At 45.1% G+C, this 16,704-nt stretch overlaps 1 protein-coding gene across 1 annotated transcript in view; it reads left to right on the top strand.

The window, feature by feature from the left end:
- The first annotated feature begins 240 nt into the window (after positions 1 to 240).
- Positions 241 to 16,704, top strand: part of PYGM (glycogen phosphorylase, muscle associated) — a 128,345-nt gene continuing 111,881 nt past the window's right edge. The window contains exons 1-4 of the mRNA XM_040409797.1: positions 241 to 483; positions 4,168 to 4,269; positions 4,488 to 4,566; positions 7,677 to 7,780. Of these exons, the coding sequence (XP_040265731.1) occupies positions 241 to 483; positions 4,168 to 4,269; positions 4,488 to 4,566; positions 7,677 to 7,780 (528 nt within the window). The remainder of the gene's footprint in view (positions 484 to 4,167; positions 4,270 to 4,487; positions 4,567 to 7,676; positions 7,781 to 16,704) is intronic.

Below are 16,704 nucleotides of genomic sequence, written 5' to 3'. Positions count from 1 at the left end.
ATACTCAATCCACTTGCCTCCCACCACCTCTTAACCTTCTGTATATCCTGCCTCCTGCTGCCATGCCCTTTGGCTATTTTGTTTTGTAGGAGGGGCAGTGGAAGGGTGTGCTTTTTGGAAGAGATGAGTTGAGTCAGTGAGGCACTCAGAAGTCTGTCACCTCCACTCTGCTCTGCACCAGCACCATTCCTACGTTCCTCGCCCTCGCCCTCTAATTGTGTGGTGCACTCTACCTTTGCCATGTCCAGGCCTCTTACTGACCAGGAGAAGAGAAAGCAGATCAGTGTCCGGGGTTTGGCTGGAGCAGAAAATGTTTCCGAGCTCAAGAAGAACTTTAACCGGCACTTACACTTCACCCTTGTGAAAGATCGTAATGTGGCCAATCCTCGTGACTACTACTTTGCCCTCGCTCACACGGTGCGTGATCATCTGGTGGGCCGGTGGATCCGAACACAGCAGCACTACTATGAACATGACCCCAAGGTGAGTTTCTTCATCCTCATTTTCAAAGAACCATAACCTTTTTTTTATTTGTACACCAACATAGCCATATGAGGGTGTTTAAAAAATATATATTTTTAAGAGTTTGAGTAAACTTTCCACCTTATATAATTTCCCTAGCGGACTTATCCTGCATCTTCTGTGTTGCAGTGTTCATTGATTTTACTAACATCCTATTACACCCTGCCTCTGGCAGTGTTTAATAGAGATTCTAACAGTTCCTGTTGCTGTTATTCCATAGTACTGTATAGAGATTATAATTATACACATCAGTCAGTCTCCCATCCTAATGTCTCACACTATAGTCAAATTTCCTATCTGCATCTTCTTGAAATGATGTGAGGAAACCCCGCAAACACTGGGAGAACATACAAACTCTCTCCAGATTTTTCCTTGGTTTATTCAAACTCTCTGTGCAGCTGTACTGCCCTATCATTGCCAACCTCATACTACTTTAGGCTGGGTTCAAATCACTTTTTTGTCTTATTGTATAAAAAAAAAAAACATTTAAAAAAAGTATGGTTTTTACTGGACTGTGCATATTTTTTTTTTCCAAACTTCTATATTAAATGTAGGACAAAAGTGGTTGTTCCACTTTAGACTTTATCTGTTAGATCACAGAAAATATTTAACTGGAATTATTTAGTGCTCCGGTGTGTACTGTCACATATGTGTTATGGCGCCCCCTGGTGTTTTTTTTGTTCACCTCGCAGAACATGGAGCATCCAACTAGGATGTTCCTGATTCACGATAAAGAATTAAAATAACATCAGGAGGAACCATAGCAAGTATCCAACTCCAATATCCAGAAACAAGAACATTTTTAAGTATTTTAATTGTAAAATTCTTATGTTTTTCGTTATATAACAGACATTTATTATTTAAACATAGGACGGGGAGTTCATAAGAGCTGAAAACCGGCCCAAATCATAATATAATATCAAACTGATGCATAAAATGTGAGGATGTGTTCTCATATTGAGTTGGGATAAAAAATGACAGCTTTGTGAGATGTCCATGGTTTTGCCATGTTCTAGTTTGAGGTTCTGATCAGTCATTTTATTAATCTGTAAGGAGACGTATGTGATGAGGATTCTCCTAATGATATTGTTCGCCAGCCATTCCAAAGTAAAATCTGTGTAGCACACAACTGACACAAGCACTCCAATCATAGTTAATCACATAGGCCTCAGATCCCCAGATTTGCAGTGACTGAATGAAGTGAATCTTAAAAGAGGTCTGAATATAGCAAGCGAGTCTTAAGTCTTAACATCACTTGTCAGGGTAATTCATCCTTTTCACACTATAGTTTGATCAGAGCTTTGTGTGTGATGACAAACTGGGAACTGGGATTAAGGAATGACTGTATAAGCCAGGCTACGCTTTATCTGAACAAAACAATTTATGCTGTCTGTCGATGCTACGTTTACAGACATTGCTTTCTAAATCTCAGAATTCAGGATCCGGGCTCTATCTTTAACACGACTCGCCAGTTCCTATTTTATACTGAATAATTTTATAGTCCTACATCTAGAACCTATTTTTTTTTTTCCGTTTTTTTTGTCACTTATATATATTTCATCGGTCAGCTGTAAAGAGATCTTAAAGTGTAAGTAACATTTATTTTTTTTCTTCTTCTAAAGTGTAGGGACAGTGTTAGGGAACATTTTCTGATACACTTAATTTTGAGAACTTGTACATTTATATGAGAAAACTTGCCCTAAAATGTCCCTTAACAGCACTTTCTAAATGAGCGTTACTAAGGCATGTCCGTCTACATAGTACAGAGCCACAGTCACTGTGAAGAATGCTGGGGTTAATTATTTTTCCCTCCCTGCTGGCTTCTAGAAATTAATATATGTACAACGCTGGCAGTGAATAATTCTTCTGTGTCCCTGGTGCGTGAGTAACCAACCAGCTGCCTTGAAATACAACATATAGGGACAGTATATACTGTAAATTATCCACTCCCTGTTCAGTGTCAGACTGGGGCTCCTTGGGCCCACCAGAGGAAATTACTCTTGGGGCCCAAAAGTCTAACTGATTCAAAACTTAAGACATAGACTGTATTGGACAGTGATTAGCTCAAAAGAAAACTCCAAATGCGATTTATCTCTTGAATCCAGGGGTGCACCTAGCCTTTCTGCTGCCTGAGGCAAAAACTGAAACGGCGGTTAACCTAATCCCTTCCCTCCAGCCCTACTGTTAAAGACACACTTTGAAAATATTACATACAGAGCTACAAAACATACAGGGTAGTACAGCGCCACATACCTCTTACATCCAGTGACGTGTCCTCTGATGTAGACATTCTCTTTCTTTATCTTCTCCATCCAGACCAGACCGCCATGATGATTTCTTTCAGCCATCTATTGTGTGCAGAGTTTGAAAAACAGACATCTTAGTTTTCTATTTTTCCATCTTCCTCCCACCCCATCCTGCCACCTCTAATACAGTGCCCACTGTGCATCCCAATACTATACTGCAGAAACAGATAATCCCCCTTCAATAATTATTGGCACACAGTGCCCTAAAAAAAACCTGTGCACTTATTAGTGCTGTAAACATAGTGTCCTCCAAAAATAATTTTGATAAGCTCATACTGTGCCAGGGTGCCTCCCACTGTAACAATCCTCCCAAAAGACCCACCAATATTAATAATTCTCTGCCAGAGTGTGCTATGTGTGGCAGCACAAAAATACCCCCTTATGTGTGTCAATACAAAAAATTCTTTGGTGACCCCTGTAGAACAAATGTCCCCAAAGAGAGCACCTTAGAATGTGCGCCAGTACAAAAAATGCTCCCTTATAACATGTGTCAGTACAAAAAACGACCCCCTTTTAGTGACCCCAGTAGAACTGATGTCCCCATAGTGGCCCCCTTATAATGTGTGCCAGTACAAAAATGCTCCTTTTTACAGCTGCAGTGTCCCAATAGTGCTTTCTCCAGTTACAGAATAATGATCCCCACCCCATTGTGGCATGCTGCCAAATAAAAATAATAAACTCAAATACTTACTTACCTCCATTCTGCTGTCATTGATACAGTGCAAGACACGTTCCTCTTCTAGTCTGTGCCCTGAGCTCTATGCAACCCAGCTCAGGCAGCACGATGATGCCACCGGCCTCCCATAGGCTACAGCAACTAGGACTAAAGCCTATTAGAGGAAACAGTGGGCCAGGGAGACATTAGTCCCGTGCCCCATTGCAGCATTCAACTGTATTGCTGGGCCCACTAGAGGATCCTTGGGACTTCTGCTGGGTCAGTCCGACCCTGTTTCTGTCTCTCCTCCTCAACAGACAGTGCTGACTGCATGACATTTCAGGGCAAGTTTTCTCTCGTGGAATTTAACCCCTAGAGCTCTATTAGGGTGAATAGGACAAGGGTTCTAGCCCCTAAGAAGGCTAATAGTAAATACAAAATAAAAAAGTAAAAAAAATATACTAAAAGTTTAAATCGCTTCCTTTCCCAATTTTACATATAACATTTACAAACAATAAAAAATAAACATATTACATGTCGCTATGCCGCGCGATGTACTGTATTGCTTGTGGCTCCTGGTAGTCCTTCCTTTTTTTTTGTCTGTCTCTTTGTGTCTGTAAGGTTGGCCACCCCTGGACTATGCAGATACTTTTATGGCTGTTTATCTGTTATTATATTTTACAGAGAATTTACTACCTCTCCCTGGAGTTTTATATGGGTCGCACTCTCCAGAATACTATGGTAAACCTGGGTCTTGAAAATGCCTGTGATGAGGCTGTATATCAGGTACATATCATGATGTGTAGACTATCACTTCTGTATTAGTGTCCAGTCCCATGAGGCTCGTTACCACCTCTCTTTAGCCCCATTGCAGTATAAGTGTCTAATTCTAAAATGCTTCCTAATAAGAGAGTGGTGTCTGTAGTGATGTGTGGTGGTACATGTACTGCGTGTGTATGTCTACATACTGTATATATATTAAATGTGTTCCAATTTGTAATCAGCTTGGACTGGACATGGAAGAGCTTGAGGAGATTGAGGAAGATGCAGGCTTGGGAAATGGTGGTCTGGGAAGACTGGCAGGTAAGTTTGGCAGATGGTGTTACGTAGTATTTCATTGTCATATCATTTCCAGAAGGTCCTATTGAGCTTCTTCTTGCATATTTGGGGACAGAATAAAATGCTGGTACTATGATTCACATAACGTCTCCATGATTCTGAAAGTGGGTAGTTGCTACAGGCTTTTATATGACATGACAGGAGGGAACACAAGCAGCACATGGAATCGTGACAGGGGCAGAATTACACAAGGCAGGTTTGTTGCAGAACGTTCTGTGACTGTATCGGCATGAGATCTATGTGCAGGCTGCAGATACAACAGATTTCCCGTTGCAGACAGTTCTGTAAAAAATCTGCAATGTGTGAATATGCCATTAAGGTCCCTTGCTATCCAGGAGCTGATATGATGAAAGTAGGGTCCTGATGTCACGGTTTTCTGGCACAACCCTTAGCAGCGCACAGATTACTCATTTATATGTCCAGTGTTTTCTGCTCCAGACAAAGGCAGAGATTTACTAATCTGAGATGCCCAAGAATTTTGGTGCAGTTTACACAAAAACTGGTATACATGCTACATGTACCACATTTATTAATCTGTTCTAAACAGTTTCTACCCTTTTATGACTCCCCAGACATGGGAGAAGGGCATGGGTTTAAATGTGGCGTCCTACGCCAAATAATGCTCCAAGATTGTGTGCATTTTCTGGAGTACACTAAGCCAACAAATAGGTGGCGTAAATTTAGACTGGATACTGTAGCTTATTGGTGCGGCAGATTTATCATCCAGCCTCCACCACTGTGATAAATACGGCGCAGTTTACATTGTCTCACTTTTAGACAGTATTAGTAAATGTGAGGCTACGTGTTTGTTGGCTTAGTGTACTAATTCCTGGAATAGAGGGCTTCAGCATTCCTGTTCTTACAGATCATTTCCTGATCCCAACAACCTAAACAACGTGACAGGCGCTCCATCCTCTTTGGTCAGTGAAGCCATTTTCTCTTTTGTGGCAATGGTATCACATTCACTGAAGACATAAAGGAATAAAAACTGCGCAGCTTAAATTTTAGTGGAGTTCACATTCACAGTACACAAGGAGTGTCATTCGGATATAGTTCCTCAGATATATAGCTTCGGTTCTCACATATATCGATGCTCTAGTCTCCTAAGAATGAAAGAAGAGATGGCCCGACATAGTGAAGTCCTGCTTACTGAGTGATAATATAATAATTTATTGTACTCACAAAATCCATAAAATAACAGTCATTAAATATGTGCACGTCCTCTCATCAAACGCCCGACCCAGGTTTCGCCTCCACTTCGTCAGGGGCACATTTACTGAAGAGGTTGGGCCATGTGAGAGGAGGCTTTACTGAATGGGACCCGAACTGTAGTAACCCAGTATGGGCACTACACAGTGGATGGACCTGTCAACTTCCGGGTCCATCCACTGTGTTAATTCCGGTGCCAGCAGCTGGTGAGAATGGCTGATTGGTGATGGTGCCAAGTGTTGGAGCGCCAACCATCTGATATTGGCCTAGGGATAGGTCATCAATATCTAGAGCCTGGACAGCCCTGTCCACTGAATGATCTTTCCATATTCCAAGTAGGACCCTCAATAAACGTACAGTGATACCTCTTTGAGACAACCACCCAAATTACATTGAAAAGTGGTCTGGATAGGATTTGGAGAGGTCTCGCCTCCCTTACCCTCATGGTTTCTGTGCGTTTGCACAGTGAGAACCTCTGTTATTAGGTCATGATGAAGGGAAGTTTGCTTATTGGAAATAGGAGATTTATGTCTATCTCCATATTCCGTCCCTTCTATTCTATTCCTAGCCTGTTGTCTTTGTTTCCTATATAACCTGCTTGTTCGGTGTCCCTCCAGTCCTTCATATACCCCAGGAGCAATATACAACCCTCCCAGATACTTATATATAAAAATAGTTTACTGATAACATAGAGATGACAAAGCAATGGACAATATACATAAAGATACAGATAACACAATACATAGAGGACAACACCACACACAGCCACCTCCGTTCCTGCCCACCCTGGATGCTAAGCAAATGTGGCTAATAATGTGTATGTATATACAGTATATCAAGAGTCCACCAATATACAGTCTCCTGGGTCTACTCTTCTAACCAACTCACATCCTGTACCTGACCATTAGTACATGTACATATAGAGACTCATGCATAAATAGCATTAGCATATATATAATCTACACGTAATACAATTGCAGACTACAAATATCTATATGTACACATATAAAGTCTACTGGGATATTATACTTATATACATACACATATAACCAGATATATACTTAGCTTGCTCCTCAAGTGTTATTGGTCCAAGGGCTGGCAGGAAGAGCGAGGAGCCCAACTCACAAGTTTCACCTATATGTTCTTGTGTCCCAGCCCCCACCATGGACTCCACCCTGTGACCACCCAAATCTCTTCCCAACCTGTTGGCCACGAGAATGTTGACCTACTGCTTTTACAATGTGCCCTTACTGCCTTTGATATGCTAACAAGGGACACAATGTTACTGGCCATACTGATATCACTGAATGGGTTAATACCACTGGGTATCAATATACACTATATCCAATTATTAGGCGTATTTGTGTGGTCATCAGGCGAAAGGTTCTGGCTAAGAGCCATATTTTCCTGTAACAGGTCACATGAACTACTACTTGAATCCTTATTTGAATTATTATTATTATTATTATTATTATTATTATTATTTTACAAAAGTTTCTTCTTTATTTTGAACCCGTTTTTTTTATTTATTTTTATTTTGTTTTAGAAATTAAGAAAGTTCAAGGGTTTTTGCCACTACGGTACTATACACGTCATAATGATATTCTCCTAAATGTTTAACCATTTGGTGCATTATTGTATAACGAAAGATTGCATACTTTTTCACCATTTTTAAGATCTCTGCTTGCTGTCAGGGAAGGAAACGTGTGTACCTGCATTTAACAAAAATGGTTAAAAAAATCTATTTTATATTACAGAGATGAGCATATTATTGTAATTATTATTATCTAATGCATGACAATGTCTGTAGTTCTTTACATTGGAGATTTATTGTTGTAATAATGTCATATCCATATTTTTATCAGCTTGTTTTCTGGACTCCATGGCCACCCTTGGGTTGGCTGCGTATGGTTATGGAATCCGATATGAATTTGGAATCTTCAACCAGAAGATAGCCAATGGCTGGCAGGTTTGTAGATCATCAGTATTTTAAGTAATCACTGACACTTATTTATGGTAGTTAGAAAAGTATAAAAGTTGTATGATAGATCTTTCAAATCAAATATTTCATAAAAGATCAGCATATTAGACAATAGAAAGAAGTACAAATGACATAGAGTAAATATGCTGCAATGATTATTCCTGTGAAATTGTACATGGTTTCCTCTAGATTACTCATTCCTTAACGGGGTTGGCTACTTGATGAATATGTCTGTAAGGCTACTTTCACACCTGCGCTTTCCCTTTCTGCTATGGAGATCTGTCATAGGATCTCAATAGGGGGGGGGGGGGGAAGCTTCCGTCCCCATTCATTGTCAGTAGGGACAAAACTGAACCGAATGAAGTGGAGTGCACCAGAATGCATTCTTCCCCATTGTGGACGGAATAACGCTGCAAGCAGGGTTTTTCTGTCCGCGATGGGGTGCAGAGCAAGATACAGAATGTAAGTCAATAGGGACGGATCTGTTTTCTCTGACACAATAGAAAACGGATCCGTCCCCCATTGACTTTCAATGGAGTTTATGACGGATCCGTCTTGGCTATGTTAAAGATAATACAACCGGATCCGTTCATAACGGATGCAGGCAGTTGTATTATCAGAATGGAAGCGTTTTTGCGGATCCATGATGGATCCAGCAAAAGCGCTGGTGTGAAAGTAGCCTAAGATGACTATATGGCACTTACTAATATGGCCTTTGTTGATATTCGGCGCCATTTTCTATATTTTATAAGGTATGCCCCCTTGTTGGCCAAATCTTCTGTGCTATCCACATGGAGGTCCTGTCCACAAAATGGCTGCAAATGGAGGGTCATTTGACCAGGCCAATAACCCAGCCTCCTCCATTCAAATACAATGCACCTGCCATCTACACTTAAGAGGTTAGTGCAGGTGCGCACTGTGTTGGAGGAATGGAGGAGGCTAAGTGATGTGTCTGGTTCATTAGCGGCCATCTTGTAGATAGGACCTCTATGTGGACAGCACATGCTGTATTAGTAAGTGGCATATAGTCATCTTACATACACATTGGTCACAATTAACCAGAAAGTGGCCGATCCCTTTAAAGGAACAACAAACAAAACCTGACATACACTCCTTATTTTACTTGTTCTTGTTTTGTCTAATATAACAATTGCAGACCATGAAAAATAACATAGAAAACCAGTGTATTCTTCTCCAAGGCTGCAGCCATGTTTTTCCCCCTACGATGATAGTGCACATGATCCAGGAAGTTTAGGAGGAGGGGCTGGATTTAGGCAGCCTCCCATTTGTCTACACACCGAATGTCGCCATTTAGTTGAAAGCAGTGGCGACTCTAGGAACAATATATAGGGGGGGCACAAAGATACCGCAGTCAAAAATGGGGGGGCAAAAACAAAATAAGTATATATAAATAAGATTACAAAATACGAGAGTATTGCAGTATGCAGGGATACATTTATAATAAAACAATTTACTTACAAAAGAAGCCATTCAGTCGTCTGCTGTGCCGTCCTCTGCTTGCTTCCGCGGATTCTTTCCCTTTCTTTCTGTCTCTCGTCAGTGCGCAGGCGTACTGTTATGGTGGATCTGTGGAAGACACACTGTTATGGGGGCATCTGTGGATGACACTGTTATTATGCCTCTCATTAGCCCTCATTATGCCTCTCATCACTCCCATATCAGCCCCCATGCCTCTCATTAGCCCCCATATCAGCCCTTATGCCTCATTAGCCCCCATTATAAGCCCTTATGCCTCATTAGCCCCCATTATTCCTCTTATTAGCCCTCATTATGCCTCTCATCACCCCCATATCAGCCCCCATGCCTCTTATTATCCCCCATATCAGCCCTTATGCCTCACTAGCCCCCCAGAGCAGCTCCTTTGGGGAATCAGCGGGGGGGGGGGGGGGGGGGGGAGAATAACATAGGGGGGCCCCCCTGTAGCGACGCCACTAGTTGAAAGGAATCTCTATTACTAATAGAACAAAATAGATTTGGTGAGAAAGCCAGCCATAGTATCAATAGTACCAGCTGTAGTATATACACTGCTCAAAAAAATAAAGGGAACACAAAAATAACACATCCTAGATCTGAATTAATTAAATATTCTTCTGAAATACTTTGTTCTTTACATAGTTGAATGTGCTGACAACAAAATCACACAGAAATAAAAAAAATGGAAATCTGGATGGTCTGGATTTGGAGTCACACTCAAAATTAAAGTGGAAAAACACACTACAGGCTGATCCAACTTTGATGTAATGTCCTTAAAACAAGTCAAAATGAGGCTCAGTAGTGTGTGTGGCCTCCACGTGCCTGTATGACCTCCCTACAACGCCTGTGCATGCTCCTGATGAGGTGGCGGACGGTCTCCTGAGGGATCTCCTCCCAGACCTGGACTAAAGCATCTGCCAACTCCTGGACAGTCTGTGGTGCAACGTGACGTTGGTGGATAGAGCGAGACATGATGTCCCAGATGTGCTCAATTGGATTCAGGTCTGGGGAACGGGCGGGCCAGTCCATAGCATCAATGCCTTCGTCTTGCAGGAACTGCTGACACACTCCAGCCACATGAGGTCTAGCATTGTCTTGCATTAGGAGGAACCCATGGCCATCCGCACCAGCATATGGTCTCACAAGGGGTCTGAGGATCTCATCTCGGTACCTAATGGCAGTCAGGCTACCTCTGGCGAGCACATGGAGGGCTGTGCGGCCCTCCAAAGAAATGCCACCCCACACCATTACTGACCCAATGCCAAACCGGTCATGCTGGAGGATGTTGCAGGCAGCAGAACGTTCTCCACGGCGTCTCAAGACTCTGTCACGTCTGTCACATGTGCTCAGTGTGAACCTGCTTTCATCTGTGAAGAGCACAGGGCGCCAGTGGCGAATTTGCCAATCTTGGTGTTCCCTGGCAAATGCCAAACGTCCTGCACAGTGTTGGGCTGTAAGCACAACCCCCACCTGTGGACGTCGGGCCCTCATATCACCCTCATGGAGTCTGTTTCTGACCATTTGAGCTCATTTTGCAGGGCTCTGGCAGTGCTCCTCCTGTTCCTCCTTGCACAAAGGCGGAGGTAGCAGTCCTGCTGCTGGGTTGTTGCCCTCCTACGGCCTCCTCCACATCTCCTGATGTACTGGCCTGTCTCCTGGTAGCGCCTCCATGCTCTGGACACTACGCTGACAGACACAGCAAACCTTCTTGCCACAGCTTGCATTGATGTGCCATCCTGGATAAGCTGCACTACCTGAGCCACTTGTGTGGGTTGTAGACTCCGTCTCATGCTACCACTAGAGTGAAAGCACCGCCAGCATTCAAAAGTGACCAAAACATCAGCCAGGAAGCATAGGAACTGAGAAGTGGTCTGTGGTCACCACCTGCAGAACCACTCCTTTATTGGGGGTGTCTTGCTAATTGCCTATAATTTCCACCTGTTGTTTATCCCATTTGCACAACAGCATGTGAAATTGATTGTCACTCAGTGTTGCTTCCTAAGTGGACAGTTTGATTTCACAGAAGTGTGATTGACTTGGAGTTACATTGTGTTGTTTAAGTGTTCCCTTTATTTTTTTGAGCAGTGTACATTGTACCAGCCATAGTACATATAGCTGAATAGCTAATCTGATACTTTTACAGTGATAATTCTACCTTTCACTGCGTAATGTGCAGATTTGTCTTTCAGCAGCTTTGAAAAGCTAGGTGGCATGTGGAGGAATGCTGGAGACCAAACTACATGTATAATATATACTCATAATTCTCCTGATACCAGGGGTGTAACTACCATAGCGGCAGACCATGCGACTGCTATGGGGCCCAGGGCAAGAGGAGGCCCAGTCTTAGTTGGGATCATCTTCTACCGGAGGTAAAAACTTGGTCAGGACTCTACCCTCTAAAGAAACAACTTTTAGCAAACAAAGCAGTGGAAAATGGGCCAAGGGTCATTGAAAAGGGTTTACTACAAGAAAATTTAGGGCTCTTTCACACCTGCGTTCTTTTCTTCCGGCATAGAGTTCCGTCGTCGGGGCTCTATGCCGGAAGAATCCTGATCAGTTTTATCCTAATGCATTCTGAATGGAGTGAAATCCGTTCAGGATGCATCAGGCTGCGCTTTTTGCTCCGGCCAAAAATCCTGAAGACTTGCCGCAAGGCCGGATCCGAAATTAATGCCCATTGAAAGGCATTGATCCGGATCCGGCCTTAAGCTAAACGTCGTTTCGGCGCATTGCCGGATCCGACGTTTAGCTTTTTCTGAATGGTTACCATGGCTGCCAGGACGCTAAAGTCCTGGTTGCCATGGTAAAGTGTAGCGGGGAGCGGGGGAGCAGCATACTTACCATCCGTGCGGCTCCCGGGGCGCTCCAGAGTGACGTCAGGGCGCCCCAAGCGCATGGATCACGTGATCGCATGGCACGTCATCCATGCGCATGGGGCGCTCTGACGTCATTCTGGAGCGCCCCGGGAGCCGCACGGACTGTAAGTATACTGCTCCCCAGCTCCCCGCTCCTACTATGGCAACCAGGACTTTAATAGCGTCCTGGGTGCCATAGTAACACTGAACGCATTTTGAAGACGGATCCGTCTTCAAATGGTTTCAGTACACTTGCGTTTTTCCGGATCCGGCGTGTAATTCTGGCAAGTGGAGTACACGACGGATCCGGACAACGCAAGTGTGAAAGAGGCCTTAGACTAGCACATTCATAATTGCAGGTATTATAACGTGTAAGTGCTGCCAAAAATTACAAGGAAGAGGCACTCTGATACAACCTGTATATCACATAAAGTAGGGCCTTATTCACATTGTGGTACAATTGTTCAGGTAGTGGGACTCCTACACTTATAAAGCCTATGCACTAAGTGAAAGGGCTGCCAAAAATTACACGGAATCGGCACTCCAATACACCCTTTAGTACACATAAAGTAGGGCATCATACACACCCTTGAAAAATTATGATTGATGGCCTGCTGGTGACCCTCTAAAACATGAGAAGCAAGGGCCTGCTGGTGACCCTCTAAAACATTAGGGGCGAGGGCCTGCTGCTGATCTGACCATCTAAAACATTAGGGGTGAGGGTCTGCTGCTGAGCTGACCCTCTAAAACATTAGGGGGCGAGTGCTTGCTGCTGATCTGACCATCTAAAACATTATGGGCGAGGGCCTGCTGGTGACCCTCTAAAACATTAGGGGCGAGGGCCTGCTGCTGATCTGACCATCTAAAACATTAGGGGTGAGGGTCTGCTGCTGAGCTGACCCTCTAAAATATGAGGAGCGAGGGCAGCGTAGTAAGCATGTTGATATGATGGAGGAGGACGACGACGAGAAATGGAAGATTGAACAATATACCCTTTTTTGTGGTTGAAGGGGTGCATGGGAATAGAGTGTATTCAATACACCATAAAAGCCACATTTAAAGTGCCTTTATGTTCAGCTGCTTTCATCTGGTGGAGTAGAGAAGTCAGGGGCATTCCAGGCCTTGTTCATTTTGATAAGAGTCAACCTGTCAGCATTTTCAGTTGACAGGCAGATTGCGCTTATCAGTTATTATGCCCCCAGCAGCACTTAATACCCGCTCTGACAAAACGCTGCCGGCAGGGCAGGCCAGAACCTCCAAGGCGAAGAACGCCAGTTCATGCCACGTGTCCAGCTTGGACATCCAATAGTTGTAAGGCACAGAGGGATCATTGAGGACGCTGACACGGTCTGCTACGTACTCCTTCACCATCTTCCAAAACTTTTCCCTCCTTGTGACACTAGGCCGCGCATCAGGGTGAGGGTGCTGGCGGAGTGTCATGAAACTGTCCCAGACCTTAGAGAGTGTTACCCTGCCTTTATTGGAACTGCTGTGTGTTCCCCTCGTCTCCCCTCCTCAGTTGCCCAAGGAACTACGTACTCTGCCGCCAGCGTAGTCATCTGGAAATTTTTGGAGCAATGTTTCCACACGGACCTTCTGGTATTGCACCATTTTGCTAGTCCTCTCCACCCACCACAGGAATGAGAGATGAGAAGTTCTCTTTGTAGCGGGGGTCGAGAAGGGTGAACAACCAGTAATCGGTGTTGGCCAAAATGCGTATAACGCGAGGGTCACGGAAAAGGCAGCATAACAGACAAGACTTTGAGAGTCATCCTCCTGATGAGGACAGCAATCTCCTCATCCTCTTCTTCGGCCCATCCACGCTGAACAGATGGAATAAACCTGCTATGGGTACTACCCTCTGTAGCAACCGTCTCCTGCTACTCCTCCTTCTCCTCATCATCATCCAATTTGCGCTAAAAAGACGAACTGAGGGTGGTTTGGCTATCACCCTGTGTACTGTCTTCCCCCATTTCCACCTCTTCCACATGGAAAGCGTCCACCTTCATTGTAAGCAGCGAGCGTTTCAGTAGACACAGAAGTGGGATGGTAACGCTGATAATAGCGGCATCACCGCTCACCATCTGTGTTGATTCCTCAAAGTTGCGTAAAACCTCACAGAGGTTGTGAAGAGCGGAAACTGACTGTAAAGGTGACGACCATGTTGCAGCTGGTATTCCACTACTGCCCTCTGCTGCTCACAAAGCCTGGCCAACATGTGGATTGTGGAGTTCCAGCGCGTGCTCACTTCGCACAACAGTAGGTGAGCTGGCAATTGAAAGCGCTGCTGCAGCGTTGCCAGACTGGCGGAAGCTGTAGATGACTTTCGGAAATGGGCACACACGCAGCGCACCTTCACCAGTAGCTCAGGCAAATAGGGGTAGGTTTTGAGAAACCGCTGAACCACTAAGTTGAACATGTGGGCTAGGCATGGTATGTGTGTGAGCTTGCCGAGCTCCAAAGCCGCCACCAAGTTACGGCCATTCTCAAACACAACCATGCCTGGTTGTAGGTTGAGTGACGATAGCAACAGCTCAGTCTGGTCCCTTATACCCTGCCACAGCTCTGAGGCGGTGTGCTGTTTGTCACCTAAGCAAATTAGTTTCAGCACGGCCTGTTGCCGCTTCCCCACTGCAGTGCTACACTGCTTCCAGCTACTGACTGATGGCTGACTGGTGCTGTAAGATGAGAATTCAGAGGTGGAAGTGGAGGAGGAGAAGGGGGGGTTTCAGCCACTAATGTAGGTGGTGGCGGAAATTCTGATGAAAGTAGGGCTCGCAGTCCTTGGCGTCGGTAGCACCTGTGCCATCCCACGGTACGACTCGCTCCCGGCCGCCACAACATTCACCCAGTGTGCCATCAGGGAAATGTAACCTCCCTGGCTACAAGCACTTGTCCATGTGTCAGTCATTAAGTAGACCTTGCCAATAACTGCGTTGGTCAGGGCACATGCTGGTGTAAGGTGGGGACGGCACACCGGGAAAAATAGTGGCGGCTGGGGACTGAGTAACGAGGAGACGGCCACTGCCATCAGGCTGCGGAAAGCCTCAGTGTCCACAAGCCTAAATGGCAACATTTCCAGGGCCAGTAATTTGGAAAGGTGCGCATTTAGTGCCATGGCCTGTGGGTGGGTGGTTGGGTATTTGCGCTTTCGTTCAAAGGTCTGGGATATGGACATCTGTACGCTCCGCTGGGACACAGAAGTGGATGTACTAGCTGATGGTGCTTGCGAAGGTCCAGGTGCATGGCGGGAGGCATCCGGGCCTATGTCTTGGACAGGGGATTGGCCAGCACGTAACACAGGGGAACAGAAGGCGGTGGTGTGACCCGAAGACATTGATTGTGGACCCAGGCGTTCGGCCCACCTATTAGGGTGCTTTGATGCCATGTGGCGGATCATGCTGGTGGTGGTGAGGTTGCTAGTGATCATGCCCCTTCTAATTTTGGTACGGCACAGGTTGCAAATGACAATTCTTTATCGTCCGCACTTTACTCAAAAAAGCGCCAGACTGCGGAACACCTAGCCCTTGGCAAGGGAGATTGCCGCAAGAGGGTACTCCGGGGGACTGCTGCGGGCCTGTTTGGTGTGGCCCGCCTTCTCCCTTTTGCCACCCCACTGCCTCTTCCAGCCTGTTGCGGTGCTGCAGATCTCTCCCCCTCTGTACTGCTGTCCTTGCTCGGCTTGCCACCTTCACAGGTTGGGTCAGTGATTTCATCATCCACCACCTCCTCTTCTTCCACTTCCTCACTCTCGTCCTCCTCCTGACTTGTTGACCTAACAAGAACCTCACTTATTGACAACTGTGTCTCATCCTCATCATCAACCTCTTGAGACACTAAGGCTAGGTCTACACGACGACATTTGTCGCGCGACATTTTGTTGCACTAATGTCGCGCGACAATTTTTATAATGGCAGTCAATGGTGTTGCACTGCAACATGCAACATGCTGCGACTGCGACGCAACAGTCGCAGAAAATCCATTCGAGATGGATTTTTCTGCGACTGTTGCGTCGCAGTCGCAGCATGTCGCATGTTGCAGTGCGACACCATAGACTGCCATTATAAAGATTGTCGCGCGACATTGGTGCAACAAAATGTTGCACGACAAATGTTGCGCCCTATCTGTTGCGCGACCAATGTCGTCGTGTAGACCTAGCCTTATTGCCGTTGACTTATTGGCAACTGTGTCTCATCATCATCATCATCATCCACCTTGTGAAACACTAATTGCCGTTCCCCACCGTCATCTTCTGTGGATGCTCAAGAGTTTGGAAAACAGTGCACAAGATCTCCTCATGTCCCTTTTCAAGCGGGCTTGGCGAGAGGCCCAAATCAAGGAATGGCGCTGAAAAGAGCTCCTCGGAATATCCGAATGTGGGATCACTTGTTTCCCAAGACTCTCCATGATGGGAGGGATTCTGTTGACCAGACTCTTGTCTACTGAGACTGGACTTTGTGGAAGACAGGGTGGTGCTTAACCGACTGGAAGCATTATCTGCTGCAATCCAACCGACCATCTGGTCGCACTGGCGTGACTTCGAGAGTGGTGTCCTGCGCCGCC

This window comes from Bufo bufo, chromosome 10 (assembly GCF_905171765.1).
Source record: "Bufo bufo chromosome 10, aBufBuf1.1, whole genome shotgun sequence".
Taxonomy (NCBI): Eukaryota; Metazoa; Chordata; class Amphibia; order Anura; family Bufonidae; genus Bufo; species Bufo bufo.
Note: the sequence above shows the minus strand (reverse complement) of the source record. Positions and strands in the feature narration are given on the sequence as shown.